This window comes from Labrus mixtus, chromosome 12 (genome assembly GCF_963584025.1).
Source record: "Labrus mixtus chromosome 12, fLabMix1.1, whole genome shotgun sequence".
Classification (NCBI taxonomy): Eukaryota; Metazoa; Chordata; class Actinopteri; order Labriformes; family Labridae; genus Labrus; species Labrus mixtus.
In genome coordinates this window covers 12,881,499-12,903,829 of record NC_083623.1, presented here as the reverse complement: position 1 = coordinate 12,903,829, position 22,331 = coordinate 12,881,499, and the positions used below count along the sequence as shown (strand labels likewise).

Sequence of the window (22,331 nt, the reverse complement as noted above, 5' to 3'; positions counted from 1 at the left end):
TTCTCCCCCCCCCCCCCCCCCCCCCCCCCCCCACCCACAAAGAAGCTGCTGAGTCCTGAGCTTGTACCTAAGAAGTGCCTTATATCAATAGAAACTTCATGTTTTTTTGTATATTTCAACCAGACCAAATCATCCTGACTGCACACCTGCTGTTCTTATTACACTCTGTGAAACTGCAGGCAGGTCAACCCAGCATGCATCTGTGCTGCATTCACTTCCTGGGTGAGGCAGTTCTTTGATGCTGTTTGCATATCTTTATACTGTAATGAACTGAGACTACGTAGTCATTTCATTTCCACAATGATTAGATTTTTCCTTTAGGTGAATAGGAAAATGATAGTGTCTGCTTCCTTTTCTTTGTTTTACAGATTCAAACTTTTTACTACATTATTTTTCCTATGGTTGCTTCACTACAAACAGAAGTGTACAGAGATGTACTGCAAGCCAACTTCCTGGGACACATTTCTTAAAGTAGAATAAAGATTTAGTCTCAAAGTCTGACTCTTTTATTTCAACATTTTGCAGCCAGGAATGATTGTATGCCTACTGGGATTCTCTTTCACCTACCTTCAACATTTATAAATAAAAGTTATTTTTATTATTATTGTTATCTGTAGGGATTTACTGCTGTTGAAAGTAAAGCTCAGGAAAGAACACTTTGCCTTACATTTCTATAACCTTCCTTTTATTTTTACACGTTTTTCAGAGATTTTCCAAAAATGTAGACCTGTGAACATCATTTTACTTTCTTATTTAACTACATGTATAGAACATGAGACTGCTACATCAGAGCTGGAAGATCTTGTGATATTAATCACATACCTTTGCTCCAATTTTCAAAGACAAACAAAAACATATGCTTGCTGTTTTTGGTGGACAGACATTTGTATCCAAATCCAAGGAGTAGAAACTGCTGTAAACGAAGGATAAGACTTCTCCAAGATGCAACATGAAATGAAGAAGAGACACAGGTTTATAGAAAGATTTAATTTTTGTATAAGTAGTTCACGTCCCGGTAAAGTCATTATAGTACCATCAAGAGTATCGGGACAGCATAAGAATATTACAAAAGTCAGAGGAAGGGTACAAAACTTTTTTTTCCATCCCAAAGTTTCCATTTCTTTTTTTCTGTTATTTGACAGGTTGGACACCAGATGGCTGATAAAACTTGTACAGTTAAGGGAGTTTTACATTATTTTCTTGATGTCCATACGTCCATTGTATACAGAGCACAACAAGAGTACACAAAGGACAACATAAATCATGTAAACAGGGACTCAACAAAAACAGGACATGCATTCAGTTATTGCAGGAAATAAACACCGAAACAAAAAGAGCAGAATAGTTTTAACGCCATAAATAAACCTTCAACATAATTTTATAACTCCAAACTGTCATTTTTGACCTTATCTGTAAAAAAAACAACAACCCCTTATGTAACATCACTTTCCTATCATAAACACTCTACAACATCTTTTACATTGAAATCCTTTCATATATTCATATAACATTAACATATTTTTTTCTGTCCCGTCAGAAATGAACTTTTTTTTTTACTGCAAGAGGAAAAGCAGGAAAACAACAAAGTTCCTTTTATATTTCACCCATTAATAACATTCATAAAAGCAACAAACATGTACGGTAAATCTTGGAAACATTTGTGCGTAAGGAAATTAAAACATACAAAAGTAATCTCTTTCATTTCAAGCCCTTTGTATTTGGGTAAAGGTGACATCAAGGTCTCGTACGCACTCTCGGACTCAGGAGCGGAGGTAAACGGACACTTAGCTTGAAGAAAAAAACGACGAAGGTTTAGAACTTGAAGAGGTCGATAAAGTGCTGTGGAGAGATGGGCATGAGGCAGCTGTCTGGGTCGTTGGCTGTGCAGGGATGGCCACAGTCCTGAAACACAGCAAATAAATACATTGTTAAAAAGAGGTTGGGTCAGGAAACAGGAGGAGCAGTTACACATACAGTTCATAGACAGCTACTTGATGAAGGACACTGGAGCTGGTTGCATCAGCTGTTAGTCTGAACTTGAAGACGTTGTGACGCAAAAGGTGATTTACGCAGAGTGAAATCAGATTCCTGAATTCAAAATCTTGCTTTGATCCAGATACTTTTTTGCCTTTTCCTCCCATCTGGAAAATAACCCCTTGATTTCTGTCACTTGTTTTCACCTTCACTCAACTTCAGCCAGCACCTACAAAAACTGCATGTGTAAAACATTATACCTTTTGTTATGTCATCACTTTATTACTACTAAGTTTCTATCTCTGTATCCCAGCTGACTTTGGTATTCCAGGTTAAATGAAGACAAAATAAAAACTGTGTATATACATGTGTAAAAACAAGCTCTAACAATAATCGAGAGGAGTCGGTTCCCAGAGTTAGAACACATCCATGTACAGAAGGACCTCTAATCGTCCGAGGTGAGTACAATGGGGGAATTTGTGTTTATCTCAAAGGATTGAAAAAATAGTACCCTTGTTTTTCTTTTCTTTTTTTCAGCTTTTGGATTTGTGTCCTATACCTAATACTGCATTTGAACTGGATAATGGGTTCACTATGATGTAATATTGACAGTTGTATTTGTCTGAATTGGTTAGGTTTGTGATGTGAGAATTTTGATGCAACTCTCTGGCCTGGTCACGTTGAAACAGACATGGTACTCTGTCTGTAAAGAGGCATATATGCCTTTAAACATTACAGCAGATCACTGCTGATTGTAAGCTTTTGAAACAAACAAGAGTACTAGAAACTTGGAGGATGTGTCAGTGGTCCTTTAAATTGCAATCTTAAACTGACACATTGTACTTTTAAATGATGAAGAATCCTACTTACAATGTTTGACTAAATTAAAAAGAACCCAATATTACTACTCCACAATAAGGATGGTGTAGGTGGGTTGTCTATATATCCCTCTCAATTTTTTGTTTTTTTTAAATACTACTTCCTCTACATATTTTAATGATTACGTTTTACACAGAAATGTAATAAGCATCTATCTATTTACTTATTTGGTAGAGAAAAATAAATTGACAGAGTGGTGGTCGAGAATTATTCTTTTATTGGCTTTCTTAAATTTTTAATTATTAATAGCCAAATTAAGCTTTTAAGCTTTTAAGTAAAAGCATGACTTACAGTAGATCTTTGCTTGCTAAGCTGTAAGATTACCTGATCTAGCAAACCCTAATTTGGTACTGAAGAACTGAAGGACTTTGTACACATTACAGATGGACTTCAAAACAGCTGTTGCAACCTGGTTGTATAGATATACAGAGACAAAGATTTGTGTTAACCTAAATGACTTTAAAGACATGAATTAAACATTCAGTGGAATGTGTGAGCAGACAATAACCTTTTCTAAGAATGAGTTTGAACACCATTAAAAAGTCCGCAGAGAGTTTCACTGTTTCCTAAACACACTTCGAGCAACACATAGTGATCAGGTGAAACAGAAAACATTGAAAGGAACGGCTTATCACAAGGAAAAAGACGAGTTATAGATCAGATAATCTGAGTAAATGGAGACGGACTGGCCACTGTAGTAACACAAAGGAATGGTGGGACAGAAAGTACCTTGAATAACAAAGCCAGGTGGCGATCCTTAAGGAATCAGGGAGGAACAGAACCAGGAGAGGAGGCAGGAAGGAGGGAGACAAGCGAAAGGAGGGATGCAGAGAGGGCAGAGGTTACAAAAGAATAGGGACCACGAGCATGAGGATAATAAGATTGTGGGTGGTAAAAGATCGCAAGGAGCGGGATACTGTAGAAGCAGTGTGATTTATCAGCCTAGTGTAGTTAGTTTGTATAAATACAAATGTTACCTGGAAGTTATAAACTCACACCCTTTAGAATTACATCTTACACATGGCGTAAGATCAGATTTAAGGTTCATTATTTGACCACTGATCCCTACATGTAAGAGAGTTTAAGTTAAAATAATAAATATATTCGGAATCAAAAGGATTAAGCACGCATTACCATCAGTGGTTATGGGCGTTGACAACTTTTACAGTGGATTGAAGTTTAAACAGATATTTTATCTTATGTTACTATGAGTTGAAAAAGTGAATTTGAGGCTTTTTTCTTTTTCAGCAGCCTCAATGTATTCATTTCAATTTTTTGGATTAGATCCTGATGACGCTATTTAACGCAGTGTTAACACAGAGAGTGTGAGAAAGAATGTGTGACTGAACAAGAGTGTCACTGAGACTTTTCTCGTGTCTAACTAAAGATAACAGATGTTTTGTCTCGTTGGCCAAGGATATACAGCGTGTCCTTTTACAAACTTGATACTTGATCTGATTTTCATTTCTGATCTCTGGACAGTTATCAGGACTGTTAAAAAAAACATCTATTTCAAAGGCACAGGTTGATTTGACTTTGCACAAACGTTCTCCAAAAGGCTGAAGCATGTTGTTAGATGTGGGTTTTTTTTACCTTCCAGAAGAGGATGCTACAGTGTTTGCAAAAGTGCAAGGTGTCGCCGTACTGCTCCTTCATTGGATAATGTTTCTGCAGAGTGAAGTACATCAGCTTCCAGTCCACCACACCACTCTTTGTAAGGACCAGATTCCTACAGTACTGCCAACAGATGGAAGGAAAAATAGAGTTAAAACACGATTCAAACACAGGGGACATGAATGTAATTATAACTGGCACAAAGTGCTGTTAGATATAATTAAGGACAATTACTCATTAACACCAATTCTGTGTGTGAATGTGTGTATGTTTGCCTGTGTGTGTGTGTGTGTGTGTGTGCATGTCTGCGTTTGAGAGCGAGCGAAGGAAATGGTGATAACTGTGAAAGATGATCAACTCGGGACGATGCTGCCATCTAGTGGTCAAAAGGTGAACTACTTAGCAGCCTGGTGGAACAGCAATCTCTTTAAATGCTTAACTAAAAATCAAGTTTTACATACACATGAAACATACATTTTAAAATAATTATTAAACCAGACTTTGTCCTAATTTATGCCTAACATACTAAATCTGCTCTCTCTTACCTGTTTGTCTGAGAAGTGGAAGTGGCAGAGTTTCTTCCACAGCACCCTGTTCTCACTGAGGCAATGCAGAGTGGGCGTGGCCTGTCCGAGGTTAATGATGTCATAGGCATCAGATAACTTGCAGAGGATCTGGTTCTGCATGTATAGCGGTAAGTCATTGAATGACATGCCATCACAGATTTGCTGGGAAGAAAACAAAGAGACAATATTTTAAATGAAGAGCTTGTTAGTAAAAAATATCTAATGGTAACAAAAGGTGAAATGTTGCAGTTTTCCACTGGGGATGTGGTTGTGATTCAAACACAGTAAATCATTAAATGATCAGTTTAAACTAAAAGAAGTAATTTTTCCCCTTCCTTGTTTCATGTTCCTCTTATGAAAATCAGCTTACAAGTAAATGCATTTCTACTGCACTTTTACACACATATAGATCAAACTGAACATGGACTGCAGGTGTTTTTAGGCTTGCAGCAAGCTGTAATAAGTTTTGGCTTAAGCTACAGATAATGAAAAAAATCACACAAACAAACACCCAGTCCAATAAAACTACACAAGCAAACAGCAGAACTCGGTCTACCTTTGGGATCTGCAGGTTGTTGAGCTGCTGCTGCCACTTAAGAATGGTCTCCAGTCGACACAGCCAGATGTTGACGTTGCCCACGAGGACACACCTGCCTACATGGATGGTCAGACTGTGCAGGGTGGAGCTCAGGTCCTGCAGCAGTTGCTTGACAAGGCGTGGGTTGTACTGGTCCTCTACAACTAGAAGTGACATTTAAAAAACAAACAGTTAATAATAATAATAATAATAATAATAATAATAATAATAATACTACTACTAATAATAACTTTATTTGTGTGTCACTTTAAAAAACAAGGGTTTACAAAGTGCTTTGACACGTTGACAAGCAACAGTTAACGAACCCAAACAAAACCCAACCAACATCAGTAACCCAAACACTATAAGAACCCAGGTAACATAATAATAACCCAGGTACCACAGGAACCCAGCTACATAAATTGTAAGAAGATAAATAAGCAGTTCAAAGAAATACAACAAAAGGAAATAAAGAGATGGAAACAATAAGGGGGGATACAAACTATAAAATAAGATAAGAGAATTCTATGGAGAGAGAAAAAATAAGAAATAAAAACAATTAGAAATAGAAACAATATGGTGGGGTAGAAGTTATAAAATGAGAAACAAAAACAGCTAAAGCCTTAAATGGACACAAAGCAGTAAAAAAACAAAAGCAGTAAAATAAATTCAAACAATAGACGCAGTAAAAGATTTAGATACAAATTCTGATAATAAAAAGAAAAAAACACATGCTGCAATAAAACAAAACCAACATAATACAAACACATCTAACCACTTCCAAAATACCTGCTTATAGACTCATGAACACCCTAACAGACCGGTTATGTTTCAGACCCAAAGATCACAAAAGGGAAAAATGATAGAAATTCAGAATAGATACAGTTGATGATTTAGAGGGAGTTTTTTTTTTTACATGTCAGTTTCACCTCATAAATGTGGCAGACTAGTTCTGCACCAGGCAAAACAACCCCATAATGACCGAGCACACTGGTCCTACAGGTTTTGCAGTTGGACATTCATTGCAGTAACACTTCTGTTTCTAAATAGTCTATAAACAAATTATCTGATTGCTCAGAATCTCCCAATCTAGCAATGAAACGTTCCTTCTGTTGAAAATTTGAACTTACACAACATGAGGCTTTATTAGAGTCTGAGTTAAAATGACAAGCTCAAAAATGTCCACCTGGTCTATCTTTGTATTCTTACCCTTTCGTACGATCTTCTCCAGTATGTTGAAATAGTTTTTCTGGGCAGCTCCACTCAAAGAAGTCAGCTGGGACCTGGCTATTAGCTGGAAGAGCTTTTGGAGAGCAAGAGAGTAAGACATGTTAGAGGAGTCGTTATTCAATAGTTTCAAAAGGATCCTCATTTGAAAAGTTATTGCTCACCTTTGCAACATAGTTGAATCTTCTCAAGTCCTGAATGGCACTGGAAAAGTCTAAACGGTTGAGGGCTTCACCGAGCGTGCAGTATCCATGTCGCTGTGTTAACATTAAAAATACCAGAAAACAATTACATTAAAAAAAAAGGTCTTGTTTCATCAACTGCAATGACGTAAAAAAAATCTCCTGGAATACATCTAGTAACAGCTGCAGCACTCACCTCTTTTGTGCTTCCTTTCTGCACATAGATCCATTTATCCCTGAAAACAACTGAAGAAGAAAACAAACACATCGGAGAAGAAGTGTTAGGGGTGTTTGTGACCACAAGCAGGGTACAGCTCCATTCAAATTGAACTGAAGTGCAAACTGAAGTGCTAAAATAATAGAGCCTATCTGTGGAGACGCAGAGCACTACTAAGCATTACATCCTGAACTGCTGAAATTGACCCTAAGTTTTCAATATGTGGCAGCCCCCCGTCGGAAATTATTTGCTACAAGTGTTTCTGCTTAGTTTATTTTTTAACAAAGCGCCTTTCATTTTTGAACCATAAACTCTTCCCAAAGCCAGAACAGGGATTATGTGTTAATGAAACTCACACTGAGATTTGGTGTTGTTGTTGTAGAAGTCCTTTTTCCTCTTTGTGGTGGCGAGCTCACACACATCCCCAACAAACAGATTCTCTTTGTTGTCACTGCAGAGTCTGTTTAGAGAGAAGAAGAAGAAGCATGGGTGGAATATGCTAATAACATTTCATGAAAGTGTTACTAATGCATCTGTGATACATTTCATAACACACCACAGATTAAGCTCTGCTGAAGCGTCCTGTGACTTTATCTATATGTCCTGTATATATCACTTTGTAGAGGTACCTGCTGGGGTCTCAGCAGTTAATGTGGTGCAGTGTGTTTGGCTTTACAGGACCAGCAAATGTTTCACTTAAACATTAGAAGCATCTCTTAACGGCACAGAGAAGATACCAAGTCCATAATGTATTCCAGTTCATAATCCAGCTGCTGTATTTTTTGGACCAATCAGGATCATAAGCAGGCAAAGACAGATGTTACATTCAGAACAGACAACATTTGAACTGAAAATTATTTCAAGTGGCTTTAAAAATGTAAGAAAGACCACAGATGGAACCCATACAATACTAGAGACAAAATAACTGACACTGTTTTCTCAGTAAACTTGCAAAACATTACCAGATTTGATCTGATCTCTGTTATTTCTGGCAGCATTTTTCTGGCCTGCATGTTTGATAAGTGATCTCCTCATAATTGATAAGCTAGATCTTTATTTATGTAGATCTTTTTTGGCCTCGAGTTGACATATTTTGACATGGGAGGCTTAAATTGGCTCAACTGCAACATAAACACAACTGAAAGCATTACATTTGTGAGCACATGTTGTTATATTTGATAAATGTTAACTACAGAATGTGTTTGTGAGGGTCTGTGAATGTATGTTTTTTTTCTCCCAAATAAAATAAGCCAGTAAAATGATATTCCATGACAAGCTTCACTTGTTTCTCTACAGCTATCCATTCTCTTCTGACCTTTAACTGGCAGATCAAAGAGGTGGATGGCTGGTTATTGATTCTCCATGCATTCATAATCTCTTGGCTGACGTTCAGCAGCAGACTGGCAGAACTACCAACTCCAGGGGCAAAATATTTTGGTCAGATGATTATAGTGAAAAAGAATACCTTCAAAATATGTAACAAGCAGTGGGACTGATACCAAACTACTTCTATTAACACTATTCAATCTAATATTTGAGATGTGAAATATTATAAATATTTGTAAATATGCATTTGACTAATAGTTTTTTAATTCAAATTATTTGTCAATATTTGCGGTTGTTGTGCTAAAGCTTAACAAGGAGTTTCACTGAGAGCACAGTTGTTTACTGCTTAAACAATCAGACTATTTAACAGTAAACTGGGAACCATTTGGGTAATGTTTTTTTTATTTGAGTCAAAATGATCCAACATCTGAAGGATCCTGCTTTTCAAATGTGATGAAATGATGCTATTCTTTGCGTACATGGCAATACTTTAATATCTCAAGGCAAGGCAAGGCAAGTTTATTTATATAGCACATTTCAACAACAAGGCAATTCAAAGTGCTTCACACGAGACATCAAAAGCATCATGACAGAGTGTTTAAATATGGGCCAGATAAAACAACACATTTCAGTTCCTTTCTTTTGACTCAAAGCCATTACAATGGGCATATTGGACTGATTTCTGACCTTTATATTAAAAAGACTTATCAGGAAAATGATCAGCACAGTAAATGATAATGATATTTTTTGTTGTTGTTGATGAGGTAATAAAGCTATCAGCACATGGTGCCCAAACTATTTGCAGACTTCACTAGAAGGGCAAAATCCCTCAACAGCTTCCCACCTTCAAATGTGAGATTTAATCAGATAAACAAAAGGTAGATACGGAAATCTGCTTTATGAGTATGCATACAACAGGAAATCTATCCTAATGAAGAAGGGCTGTGTTTGTTTTATGAGCTTTCTGTGGCCAGATGAAGTATTTACATCACCAAATGAATGTGACTCCAGCAATAAGTGAATGCACATCTTTTCTTGTCTGACTGCGACGTCAACAGGGTGAATGTGCTAAACAGTAATCCCTGGTCTCTATCCATTTATCCAATTGTTCGGGCATACACACAAACACACATGCAAGCCCATCAATCTGCCACAGTGAATTACAAGGAAGAAGAGCAGTAGCCTGGCTCTTTTACACCCAGTGCATGTGTAGCATCAACCTCCACAGAGCCAATAAAAGACATCAAACAACAGCAGGGATGTTCACAGGGATTTGTGCATGTTTAAATCCTGAAATACATGAGCTAAAGAGGTTGTGTAGAAAGCTATGAACAAGGGAGAAAACAAATGTACCTGCCTGAAATGTAGCTATTTCACATTTCTTAATTATTGCGGGAAATGAATTGAAGTTCAATTCCTTACATACTTTTTAAGTGCAAGTCAGATGAACAATTTAGTCCCTTTTCTGACATTAAGAGATGGATCTAAACTTCTTCTGTTACACACTGTGTACTATGCCACTGGTACACTGACCATTATAAAGCTCTCCTTTCTTTCTGCCAAGTGTACCTCCGTGGAATGATGTCACGGGCCTTTCTGAGTGAGCTTTGTTTGGAGAGTGGCCAATCCGAACAGATGATGTCACAAGTTATTGTCTGATGCCGTGTCCTGTACTTTTTTAGTGAAAAGACTGCTGACAAGCTAATGTGGGGCTGTGAGTAATGTTTGCTGGCTGATCAATAGAAAGGGGGACTCAGTGACGTGAGGGAGATATCGCACACTGGTGCAGAGATTCTACTGTTAACCCCGTGATGACCAGTGCAGGACACCAGCATGTCACTCACAGTTAAAGTCAGGCCTGCTCATCAACAGATGGCTATATCAGACAAACACTGCTGAGCACTTGTGCTTGCACAAAAGGTGTTGCTGCTTTCACTGGACACACACTCACAAGTTGACCTACTTCAATTACAAATCCTTTACTTACTGATATTTTTATTTCCAATTACAATTTGCCAGGAATGATCATTTTTGATTACTATAATTTGTATTTTATTTTTATTATGTCTTTGCATTCAGCTACTCCAATGCTCTAGTCATTACAAACTAAATGAGCCACCCTGTTTTGCTGTTATTTCTGCTTACACTTTTTTCATGGCACAGCATCATGTGCACATTAACACTGATTGGATAGCTGCCTGCTTTTTCTTTTACGAGTCTTCTATCCTAATTTTTCATACTAAAAGGGTGACCCTTGAACCCTATGAAGTTAGAGAGGTTAGGCACATGGTTCAACTTGAGAATCTAAGTAAAAAGGACTCTGACTGAATGTAGGTTGTAGCCCTTTAAAATATATTTTTGTCTATTAAATATATTTGTAATGATGCACTGTTAAGCTCTTGGTTACTAGCAGTAACACCAGATAACCTCATCTGTAATGAACTGTCATATTTGATGTATTCAGAGACAAAATATCTAAAAAAAAAATCTTTAGTCTTGCCCTGATTTCATGGAAAAGGGAAATTAGCAAAACACCTGAATTAGATTTTTAATCCAAACTTTGAAAGGTAGGAGGATAAATGCAAAGAGGACAGAATATGCTAAGAGAAGATATTCTTTCAGTGTACATAATAAACAAACAAACACAGTAAATGACACAACCCCCCAAAAAGCATACTACATAAAGTAAAAAAAGAGAAATAGAATGAGAGGGTGAATAAGAACGGGAACCTCCTTTTCTTTTGTGAGACTTCTAGATGGCATACTTCAAACAGGACATGTTTCCTGCTGATAACAGAGAGCTCTCCAGCTGGGAGGTACCCAGACTGCCCACAGTGACATGTCATACAGAGCAGACAGACCGAAATAGCAGAACTTGTTTTTAGTTTGGCTCTTTCAACAAACATAGGCCATTTAAGTCTCTAAAACAGCTAGACGCCTTTCAGAGGGACAGATGAACTGATGTTAACATTCAATTTACAACTTTAAGCAACAATACCTGCGATAGAGTCACATGTTTCATGTGTTGCAATCATCCAAGAGTAACTACAGGAGATATATACTGTACATGAACATCTAAATACTGAACAAAGGTGTCAGAAACGAATACATGGAATTGCAGCTGTTGTATGTTGTGTTGTTATTTGTTTTCATGGAGTATGTTTGTTTTTTATTCACTGGGTTAAAATCTAATTTCCCTATAGAGACATTTGAGTCGTTAATGATGCTTTTTTACATCAAAACTATGAATAGGCATACTACTGTGTTTTTAATTTTAGAGTTTGTGCCCTAATGCACTCTTGTTTCCCCCCCCCGACTCTCCTGTCGTGGGGAAATGGAACTATGGAGTGGAGCTTTGTTCATTAGAGACATCAGGTATAATTCTGTTTATCAAGGCTTTACCACAACTTATTTTTTACACTTTGTATTAAAAACATATTAACGCATTATCTGGTATTGCCTCGAGGTAATGATTTGCAGAAGACGTTCACCTCAGTTCCTTCATAAACAATACCTGACCTCAATACTTCAGACTCTTGTCTAGATCGGGTAAAAAGTTAGACATTTCGAATCAAAGATGTCTTTCACTGTGATACTGTTGACATGCTGAACAGGTTACACTGACAAGTAGGTCTCATGTAAAAATACCTTCTTAAAGTCTAAAACGGACCTTATACTCCGGCTGTCTGTTGCCACAACGCCCCTTTGGCAACAGCAGGCTGCAATTGTGGGATGCAAATCACCGCATCAAAGACTCTCTGCCTTGGTGGTGATAAGAGTCAGCTGAATAATTTTTCATTTGATGCTGAGACACAACGGCTTCTTCATGCAATTTGGTAAAGAAGTTGAAGATTGTTATTATCACTGTCACTTGTTTGCCTGGATCTGTTAAGCATAGCAAAGGTCAGCCCTCAGATTCTGATGGTTTATTAGAATGAGTGTAGGGGTATCAGTAAGTGTGTTTGGTTTGCACCCAGGTATTAACACACATTCTAGCTCACCATATCCATTGTCAGAACATCTAACTTCTAGTCATTACTAGTCAGTGCTCACACACCAGGAGTTGTGATGTCCTGGTTGTGTTTGTTAACTATGGTAAGATCCTTAACAACCTCCAGCTGATTGGCTCAGATGCCCATACAAAATATTGTTTTTAAGTTCCTTGAGAATATTATATGCAGATGTTTTGTCTTTTTAGAGTAAGGAAAAATACTATGGAAGGGAAGTATAGATGTGCACAATGTTGTGACACCACAATATTTAGATTTTTAAGTCAAAAGGTGAGATACAAGTGAGATTAAATGTAATTTAAAAAAGGGCCATTTTAAGTCATTTTAAGTTCTCCAGCCCTGGAATATATTTGACAAAGCATCTGATTAAGCTCCAGATAGAAACACAACTTAAGGGGGAAAAAAATTATCTTGTACTTTTAGTACACTGAACTATGTAATTAAAATGATGCACATATGGTCAAGTAAAACCAAATATTACTTGGAAAAGCACTGACTCATTCAATTTATATAGTTTGGCATGGACAGTAACAGTGAAAAGACATGATAATGGGTGAACATTTTTTCTTACTCTGTCAACTCTATTTCTCTGTTGTCATCATCCAACTCGTGTCCATAGAAGACAATCCTCTTCCAACCATGTTCGGTCTTTGTCCAGCTCAATCCTGGTGACCTCCAGTCTTGGCCTAAGAAAGGCATTTTACCTGAGGAAGGGGACAAGATGCATGTTTTATCTTTGAGCTGCTGTGAGAGGAAATTAGACAATTATGACATGCTGTATATTGTAGTGAGAGATGTAGCCATCAATTAATATTGAAACAGCGTATTTAGTTCAAACATGAACTAAAGGGTTACAAATTTAAATTAATATTAAAATTTTCAAAAACTAGATTCAAATATGCTGGAATTAATTATCCCATCTTAAAAATGGGTTAAAGCTTCATCCAAGACACCACTTGAGTCCTGTGTTAGTTTGAGTGAACACTTTTATAGGCCTAAGTGAACAGGTTTTATGAAATTGCACCAGATGAAACATCGGTGCATTTAAATAACACGGGTTCAACAAAATATACTGATATTTTCTAAATATTACAATGCTTTAAATACAGTAAAATATCAAATTAAAACACAAGTGTTCATTCCTGTTTTACTTAAGACAAAAAAAACAACCACATGCTATGGCCTTAAGCAGCCAAGGACAAAACTACACAGGCTATTCATAACAGGTTATTGTCTGACAACAACTGCTCTTTACTCCTATTGTTGACATTGAGAAGTTAAAATAACATACGAGGCCAAATTGCTCAAATAACACAACAATGATGACTAGGACGCATTGACATGATAAAAACAACAGCGTTAGAAAAAATAGTTTTTAACAGTCAGCGGTCCAAAATGGGAAACAGAAAATATGTCACTACGAACAAAAATCACCATATGAAGAAAATAAACGACCGCATCTTAACATTAAACGAGTGCTAAATGTCTACAGCCTACCAAAAGCGACTCCCTTGTTGTATCCTCCGTCTTTGCTTCTTTTTCTTGTCTCTTCTGCCTGCTTTGATGGAAATATTGACGGAAGTAAACACACAGTGCGGACAGAAGATTTCGTCCACGCCCCTGCTGTTTCTGATTGGACAAATCGCCAGTATTTATCTTGTTGCTACCCAGTGTTGCGTCGCTGATTGGCTGGCCGTGGCCGTCACTCATGTTCTTTTTTCATCCCTTCTGTTTTGTTGGGGCTTTCTTGTACACGTGACAGTAGCCTGCGCACATGTACTTCTGTTTTGCTTTTTTGTGATGGAGGATGGGAACAAAACCACAGGACATCTGTGTGACTGATGATGTGGCCGAAACAAACACAGGTGTGATGATAGAGTTTAAGTGTTTTATAAGGATAATACATCGTTTGAATGACATCTCTGTCATACTGTTTCTTAGTTCAATAGTCACATAAGCATGTTTGGCTTTCATTAATTCTCTGCCCATGTCAAAACATGAGCAAGTTCAAGCCAGGTTGGAAGTCTGAAGTGTTAACAGTATGTTTCACAAAGCTGAGAAGTAGGCTACCGCCAATGCTTATGCCTGGTAATTTAGATAAGAGTTTGACATTATTTTGAAATCTCAAGCTAGCCTATTTTAAGTTTTTTACTACATACAGCCTATAAAAGATTGGCACTTTTAGTTCAGAACAATACATCCGTATTCCAGTATTTAACATTTACTTTAAAATGTATTTTCAGGGGTGCTGGTGGCACAGTGGTTAGTGTGCGCACCCCATGTATGGAGGCTTTGCTCCTCCAAGCGGGCGACCCAAGCTCGAATCCCACCTGTGGCTCCTTTCCTGCATGTCATACCCTACTGTCTCCCTGATTTCTGACTATATCCACTGTCCTATCTCTCCATCAAAGGCACAAAAAAAAATATTTTCATATCATTACAATATATTTTTACATTATCAAGAAAATAGTAAAAGGAAATGTTCACAGGTTTGAAATTAGGCAATTTTATTTCACTTAAAACATACAGCCTATCGTGTGCATCTTCATAAAAGGTTAAGCATACACTGCCAGAGTCTCTATACTCCATCTCAAGTGTGAATGTATGTACATCCTTGACAAAGGGGACAACAGCTGAGTAATATATTTAATAGGCAAAATCAATTGCATAATATTTATAATAAAGTATTTTAAAACAGTTATAGTATTTCCATGCCACTGTCCTCTTATTATGGGAACTTGATTTGTCAGCTTCCTGTGAAACTGACTAATCTGTGACTCATGTTTTATTTGCTCTGTCTTGGCTTGATGTGTGTACAGTATCATTTGAAACCTTTTGGGGGGTTGACATTGTAAATAACTATAATACTGTTTGTGTATGTGATTGCAGTCAGAGGATTAGTATTATTGGCCTGGTAACAGATTCAAACTCAGTAGCTTCATTATCGTTGTTAGATACTGCCCCCTTTAGGCCCCATACTGTTGCATTAGAACATTTTTAAATCACTAACATTGTAATACACTGTGCTTCTCTTGACATTTACTTAGGCCTTATTTACGGGCATATATAAATACTATTCATAATAGGCCCTGTTATATATCATGGCTGAATTATCTCTGATTTTAGCTCTCCTCTCATTTTAAAATAAAAAAATGTATTTCGTTTTTGAACATTGTTGATAATCAGAAGAGTATCTGCTTTCTGGAATCAGGCAACCAAAACTTTTATTCAACAACAAATTCTTTCAATCGTTGAGTCATCATAGGCTGTCACTATTTTTTTTTTTTTTGGACCTGCCTTAAATATATAACGAGATGTGCAACAGCTTTTCACCATGAACACACTCAATAAACAATACTCTAAGAAAAATGATCAACCACTTTATTTGTGTAGCAGTTTTCCAAAATACTCCAGTCTAAGATGATGCACATGTCAGCACCAAACCCATAGAAAAGTGACTCATTTACATCTGCCAAAAGGTGACAAGACACAAAGCATTTATACTGTATTTCAGCCTTTACAGTAAAATCTGAGCACATATCTTCCTACCAGATCCACAGGTTTATATGTTCAAAGTACAATAACGAAGGCACTTAAAAGCCTTCAGAAGTGTAAGTTTCTTAAATTTTTAGCCAGTATTCACATGTCATGCAATTTCGATACATATCTGTAGATTGAAACACATAGCCTACTATTATTCTACTGAAAGTGCAATTTAGTTCCTGACTGAAACACAACCTGATATGCAGTAGCAACATCTGAGCAAGTTCTGGCAACACACAGAGAAGGCAGGACATGACTTGCTTGGAATTGAATTAGGCAGTCAGGCCTCAGGAGAAATGGAATGTGTGTCTTCCACAGTGCTGCTGAGAGGTATAACTGCTCATATATATATATTGTTTGTTGCTGCATGTGTGTGTGAGAAACAGAATGGGTTATAATTGGATCAGTCTGTCCTTGGATTTTTCCCTCACTCATGTTACAGCCTCACAGCTTTGATCTGTAAAGAAAGTTTGGCTAAAAGACAAAAAGGGAGAGAGTGGAGAGGAGAAAACACAGACACAGATTGGGAGGGAAGTGGAGATATGGTTACACAGGTCACTGGATTTAAGCCTATAAGATTATTAAGTACATTCCTCTCACACAAAACTGTGCGAACATGATTCTTTGGCTGGAAAATAACCACAACTTGTAAGTGTTTGTGTCTGGCTGTAGTTAAATCTGATTACTTTCAATACAAATCATGGAACCACAATTTGGGAGGGCCAGATTTTTCTCACTTACACTTTTTCAGTAACAGTTAAAGTAACTGTGAATATTTGTTTGTGTGTGTGTGTGTCTGTGATGGAATGTTTACCTTTCACGTGAAGAGAACTACACTCATTGGATTAAAAAGACAGGTCGCATATTTCATGCTTTTACTGGCCCCATTTCCTGCTGAATTTATTTTTCAGAATGAATTTTTATGTTATCGCACGTGCTGTAGACCTTCATCTAGAATTGCACTCTCTATTAATACTACCTTTTATGACTGTTTCATACATAGCAAGTCTTTTTTAAAGTGATGACAGATTATGTATACATGTTTCATAGATCTGTTGTAAGACAAATTAACAACAAATCTTTTGGTTGCCAGGTTAAAAAAAATATTTTTCATCCACTACCATGCAGGGATCTGGACCAAAAAACAAAACAGAAAAAATAATAATAAATGTACCATAAATTGAAAATGAATGTGTTTTTTTTATTAGTTATCATTGTGGCTGTATTTTTTGCCACTAGCTCCTGTTAGCTTAATATCACTGCTGCTATTGAAATGTATCCAAGTGTGCAAATACGCACATAGTTTTGACCTTCGACCTGCAGCTGTATGACAAATCTGTGTGGATTGCACGTTATGACAAGATAACACTATATGAAAATAAAATGACATTAATTGTTTTTTGCTGTATGTTTGACAGCTAGCTCTATTGAAGTTTGAACAAAATCAAAGATGCTAAATCTGACTCTCTTCTAACAGGTGTGTGCTGATATTGGCGCTCACATACAAATGAAACAATGATATATGCCCATAGACACACAGACACATGCAACATTTTTAAGAGTAAAATTGCATTAGCTTTTGTCATTCAGAAACAATAGTTTTTGCTAATGTGGCCTCTGTAGAAAAAAGATTGATAATCTCAATCCAGATCTCTTAACTTTTTCCCAGTCTCACTGGCATTTTTGCAGCTGTACAGCCACTTGATAATCCGTGCATTGCGCTCAATAACCGACGTCCCCTGATGTATCTTTTCTTGTAACTCATCCTTCAGCAGCCCCTCGCTGTCACCGCTGTGCCTGGAGAAACAGTCGTCCGTAGAGACACTGGCACTACGGATGGTTATAGATATTTCGTCGGAGCGACAGGAGAAGTTCTTCTTACCCAAAGACTCGATGACCTCACCGTCCAGCCCGCAGTACTTGAAAAAAGCATCAAAGTCTGCAAAGTTTTTGGAGTACCTGGAGCTGATGTCGGAGTGCGAACGACTGACCCCTTTTCCAGGCCTCCTTTCAACCTCAGGAACCGCAAGCAGAACAGCAGATTTGTTCCCACCAGTCACCTTTGTCCAAGAATCATTGTTTCCTGAACATTGTTGTTCTCCTTCTCCGTTTCTCCTCCTCACATCTGTATGAGAGCTGCATTCCTTTGCTGTTCCCTCAGGTGTGGTGATTTTCACTGTGATGTCACTTTCTTTATCTGACGCCTCTGGTAAAGGAACATTTTTCTGCTGCAGCTTGAATGTTCTACGGTGTTTTCTACTGTTTGCTGACCCTCTCAGTAACTCACATTTCTGTCTGTAAAGTAGAAGTGAGTCTCGTCGATTTTTGGAGCTCGACCGACGTACCTGCACTGGTGAGGAGTTCTGTGAACCACAAGTAGCTGCAATTGAGACACTTGAGGTGTTAAGATTCCCGCTACGGTTGGAGCTCCGATTAGAAGATCCAGTGCTGCTCACAGAACCGGATCCAATGCTGATCACAGGCTCCTGAGTGGAGTTGACCACCTGTAGGCTTTTGACGTATTTGAGTTTGCTGGCAGCGAGCCTCTCCACAGCACTCATGTGTCCTTTCGTCTCACTCTCCAGCTCCATTTGCTTTCTTAGGTACTCAGGACCCTTCTCCAGGATTTTTGTTGTATCACTGGCTGTATCCATTGTGGTTTAATCAATTATATCCAAGAAGAGGATAATCCTTTGGCTTGTGTTGACTTCTTCGTTCGAAGAAAAATATTCCATTCAAGCCTGTCCTTTGCCTGAGCATGTAACACAAATAGAAGACTTCACCTTGTCTCTTCAAGCACACATCACATTACCCCACCCATTTCTGCGTGAGGCTAGTTTTAACCAAACACAAGCCTGTTCAAAGTACACCTGATACTATCACAAGTGAGAACAGAGAAAGCTGACACTGCTGCACAGTTTTCCTCCTCGCCTACAGGTAGAAACTTAGGCCTTTATCCTTGTTGCCCAATACAGGAAAGAATCTTGCTTTAGCTCCCACAGAGGAAACTAGTTTCTGTCATTCCAAAGTATTCTCCAGTGACTTTTATCGACTCATTCACCAGACTGACTCATCATCAAATGGGCTTGGTGCTTGTTGCAGTGTGAATGTTGCGAAAAAGGTGTTTAAACAATGATATTCATCCTTGAATCATGGAATAGGATATCTCTTGCAGGGATTGTTTAAGTCAGGTAGATTGTATTTATGAGTCAAAGCCATCAATAAAGCAGTGTTGTGCAAGTCAAAAAGCCTAATAGGCTCAGTTACTCAGTAACTGTACTCAACTGAATAACACACAGCAGTATTTTTTAGAATAAGTAGTAACACAAGATCCCCACTTGTGGCCCCATTAATGCCCCTGAAACCAAACCGAAAAAATGTGTCTAGAATGATTTAAAACAAACAGCTCAATCAGAGGATCTGTCCTACACAGAGCAAGTCTGGATGTGTTGGTGTAAAAGCTTAATGTTATTGAGTGCTTGAATGAGAGCAACAGAAACAAGCACAGTCATGAATTTATGCAACTTATTTACCCTAATATTCACTTAACACACAAGTTTCAAGCCTAGCTCTGGCACCCTTTTAACATGTGTGTTGAAACCTTGTATGCTTATAAGCATCAAGAGGAAGAGAGAAAATAATCCTTACAAAATAATTATGGATAGGCATGTATACTTGGATAGTCTCTTAACTAGAATCTGAAACATCTGTGTACAAAGCGAACCATTAAGACACCAGACCCCAGGTTTATATGTTCAAAAGGCAAAGGGCAGCACTAGAATGTATGAACGTCATTACACAAAGGCTTTCATTGACTTAATTACCCCACAATAGCTTCGACAGCCCAAGATGTAAGACTCTGTTTGTGATTGTTTGTTAACTTAACAACCCTGTTTTTATTGATTCATATAAGCCTACTGTTCGAACATGATCGAACACATCTGTTTGTATGGGTTGATTGCATTTATTCAGCTGTGTGATTTCTTTTGTTTGGCTTCCCTTAAAACAAAATGAACAGTTCACTTGGGATTCTGCAGTGTTTACTTGTACTTTATCCTCATTTGACTTTAACTTCAAACTAATGGTGACCTGCTTGATATTTATCCTCACATTTTAGTGCTGGTGCTAAAAAAAAAGGCATGCAAGAGGCATCTGTGTGATTAATGACTCCTCAGGGGGAAAACAGAGTTAAAATAATTATTATTGAATGTGTCAGGTGGGCATTGCATAGTCACAAATAAACATTTCTCAGGATATTTGGACGTAAGTTATCAATACTGCTCCATGAAGTACTGCAAGTCATTCTTATACAACAATGTTGAGTCTGGCGTTCATGTCTGAACAAGACTACTTTTTACAGGGCTACGCTCTCATGATAATAAATATTAAGCATACTAACATCCTGACACCTACAATGCTAACATGCTAAAGTTTAGCAGTCATACAGAGGCCATGTGAAGCTACTCTTAATGCTAAATGCTAACATCAGAATGCTTAATGTACTGTTCAATGCTAACTTGCTGATGTTTAGCATATACACACAAGTTGGATTCTTGTGTTCCCTAAGTTGGGGATTCATTCTTCTGATATCTATGTGAAAAAGCTTTTACCTTCCATCCATCTATCCATCCAATTTCTTCTATTTTCTCAAGGTTGTGGTACAGCGTTTTCTAGCTCCTCCTTGTGGATCCCAACCAAGGCCAGAAGGTATATAAAGCTGATCGTTTGCTCTTACTGACATTGTTCCCTTTTTCTAGATCCTTGCTTGTGTTGTACTTACTCTCTGATGTACGTCGCTTTGGATAAAAGTGTCTGCTAAGTGAATTGTAGAAATATCTGAATATTTTTATATATAAAATTCTTCCAGCAAGCTCTGGGTCTACCCCAAGTTCTCCTCATAGTTGGTTGTGCCCGGAAGACCTCCAAATGTCTAGTTAATTTAACTGACTACAGCTAAAGGTTAAACAAAATTGTGTTAATAGCTCTGCTCAGTTTTTGTATTTTTTTGATGCTCTGACTTTGTCCAAGACTTCTTGCTTTAGCAGTGCATCCCATAAAAAACTAACTACTAAAACTACTTGAATAGGCTCTTATTGGATGAATATATTTTTGAATCAAACTAGATCAATCTATGCGGAAAGCAACGTATAAAGCCTAAATGTCTATACATTACATGTGAGCAAATAATTGGTATAATAACGTTTTCGACCAAATTCTGAAGATTTTGTCCGACATGTTTCTGCAGGATATGATGTCAGTTTTGCAAGTTGTTTAGCAAGATTCTTGCAGACTTTCCAAATTGTTGTTCTGATTAGAGGCTGTGATAACAAAAATAGTTGCAGACTGGAACTAATTTCATGTAACAACACAAGATTCAAGGGTTATATTCACTATGTTTATTATATTAATTTAGTATATCAGCAATCTTGGCTTTGGCTTTCCTGATAAACAAACACAAAGTACAGTTTGATTGGAATCTTATTCCAATTCAAATAAGATAAGACAGTATGTACCAAATTCCACGAAAATTACACCAATAGCTGTTGAAACATTTCACTCACATCCACAAATGGAAACATCATAGGAGAGGTTAAAGTCATGGGATCATCCGTGTGAGTCAGAATTATCCTCCAGGGACCATCTGTCCATCCTGTAGTTGTTGAATGAATTTCAAATAATAATTATGAGATACTAATTCTTCAGCCAAGCTTGCACAGCTGATGAAAACAGGCTATAGCAAGTAAGCATCTTAAAAAGAGAATGGCATAACTAAACGTCTCCCTGTTTCACAATAATGACTTGTTGGTCTTGGCATTGAGTTCATCTGCAAAACGAATTGTTATGTGCCGTAGTTTTGTGTGTGTTTTCTCTCTGCTGTGTGTGCTCCCCAGGTGTTGCTCCTCAGCCTCAGCGTGCCCAGCCACACCTGTGGCTAATTACTAATCAGGCGCAAACTATAAAGAGCAGGAGAGAGGAGGTTGCCAGTGCCAGTAGGTCGTTGGACTGCGTGTGTCTTTGGCAAAAGATTTAGTGTGAGCCTTCTGTGGAAGGATTTTGTTCCGATTAAGGCCTTACTGTTTATAGCTTGATTATTAGTTTGGAATTTTGTTTAAGCTAGATTGGCTTCTCTTTTGTTTTGTGTTTTTTAGAAGAAGCTTGTTTTGTGTTTCACATTTTGATTTAGTTTGTTAATAAATCATTTTAACTTTGCTTATA

The 22,331-nt window shown here is 37.6% G+C and overlaps 3 protein-coding genes across 4 annotated transcripts in view; all 3 read right to left on the bottom strand.

The window, feature by feature from the left end:
- Positions 1 to 13,832, bottom strand: part of cmtr1 (cap methyltransferase 1) — a 54,264-nt gene extending 40,432 nt beyond the window's left edge. The window contains exon 1 of the mRNA XM_061052048.1: positions 13,828 to 13,832. The gene's annotated coding sequence lies outside the window, so the exon portion shown is untranslated. The remainder of the gene's footprint in view (positions 1 to 13,827) is intronic.
- Positions 367 to 14,205, bottom strand: fbxo25 (F-box protein 25). 2 transcript variants are annotated; one of them, XM_061052050.1, is made up of 11 exons: positions 14,070 to 14,205; positions 13,144 to 13,276; positions 7,593 to 7,696; positions 7,216 to 7,265; positions 7,002 to 7,094; positions 6,820 to 6,913; positions 5,590 to 5,774; positions 5,013 to 5,195; positions 4,447 to 4,590; positions 3,583 to 3,609; positions 367 to 1,902 (listed from the first exon to the last, which is right to left on the bottom strand). In XM_061052050.1, the coding sequence occupies exons 2-11, from the start codon at positions 13,269 to 13,271 to the stop codon at positions 1,813 to 1,815; spliced, it is 1,098 nt and encodes a 365-aa protein (XP_060908033.1). In that variant the 5' UTR covers positions 13,272 to 13,276; positions 14,070 to 14,205; the 3' UTR covers positions 367 to 1,812. The 2 variants fall into 2 exon arrangements, with proteins under 2 accessions (XP_060908033.1, XP_060908034.1); XM_061052051.1 differs by lacking the exon at positions 3,583 to 3,609 and having other exon boundaries at positions 14,070 to 14,202.
- A 1,731-nt stretch (positions 14,206 to 15,936) lies between these two features.
- Positions 15,937 to 18,988, bottom strand: fam110c (family with sequence similarity 110 member C). Its single transcript, XM_061052052.1, has one exon. It carries the CDS (start codon positions 18,767 to 18,769, stop codon positions 17,756 to 17,758), a length of 1,014 nt encoding a protein of 337 aa, XP_060908035.1. The 5' UTR covers positions 18,770 to 18,988; the 3' UTR covers positions 15,937 to 17,755.
- Between the last annotated feature and the right edge of the window lie 3,343 nt (positions 18,989 to 22,331).

Excerpts from the sequence above, each read along its gene's own strand:
- fbxo25 (XM_061052050.1), bottom strand. The coding sequence starts at position 13,271 with ATGCCTTTCTTAGGCCAAGACTGGAGGTCACCAGGATTGAGCTGGACA. Across the intron at positions 6,914-7,001 it reads GATTCAACTATGTTGCAAAG|CTCTTCCAGCTAATAGCCAG; the intron begins GTGAGCAATAAC and ends GCTCTCCAAAAG. Across the intron at positions 4,591-5,012 it reads TCCACTTCTCAGACAAACAG|TACTGTAGGAATCTGGTCCT; the intron begins GTAAGAGAGAGC and ends ATCTGTTGGCAG.
- fam110c (XM_061052052.1), bottom strand. The coding sequence starts at position 18,769 with ATGGATACAGCCAGTGATACAACAAAAATCCTGGAGAAGGGTCCTGAG.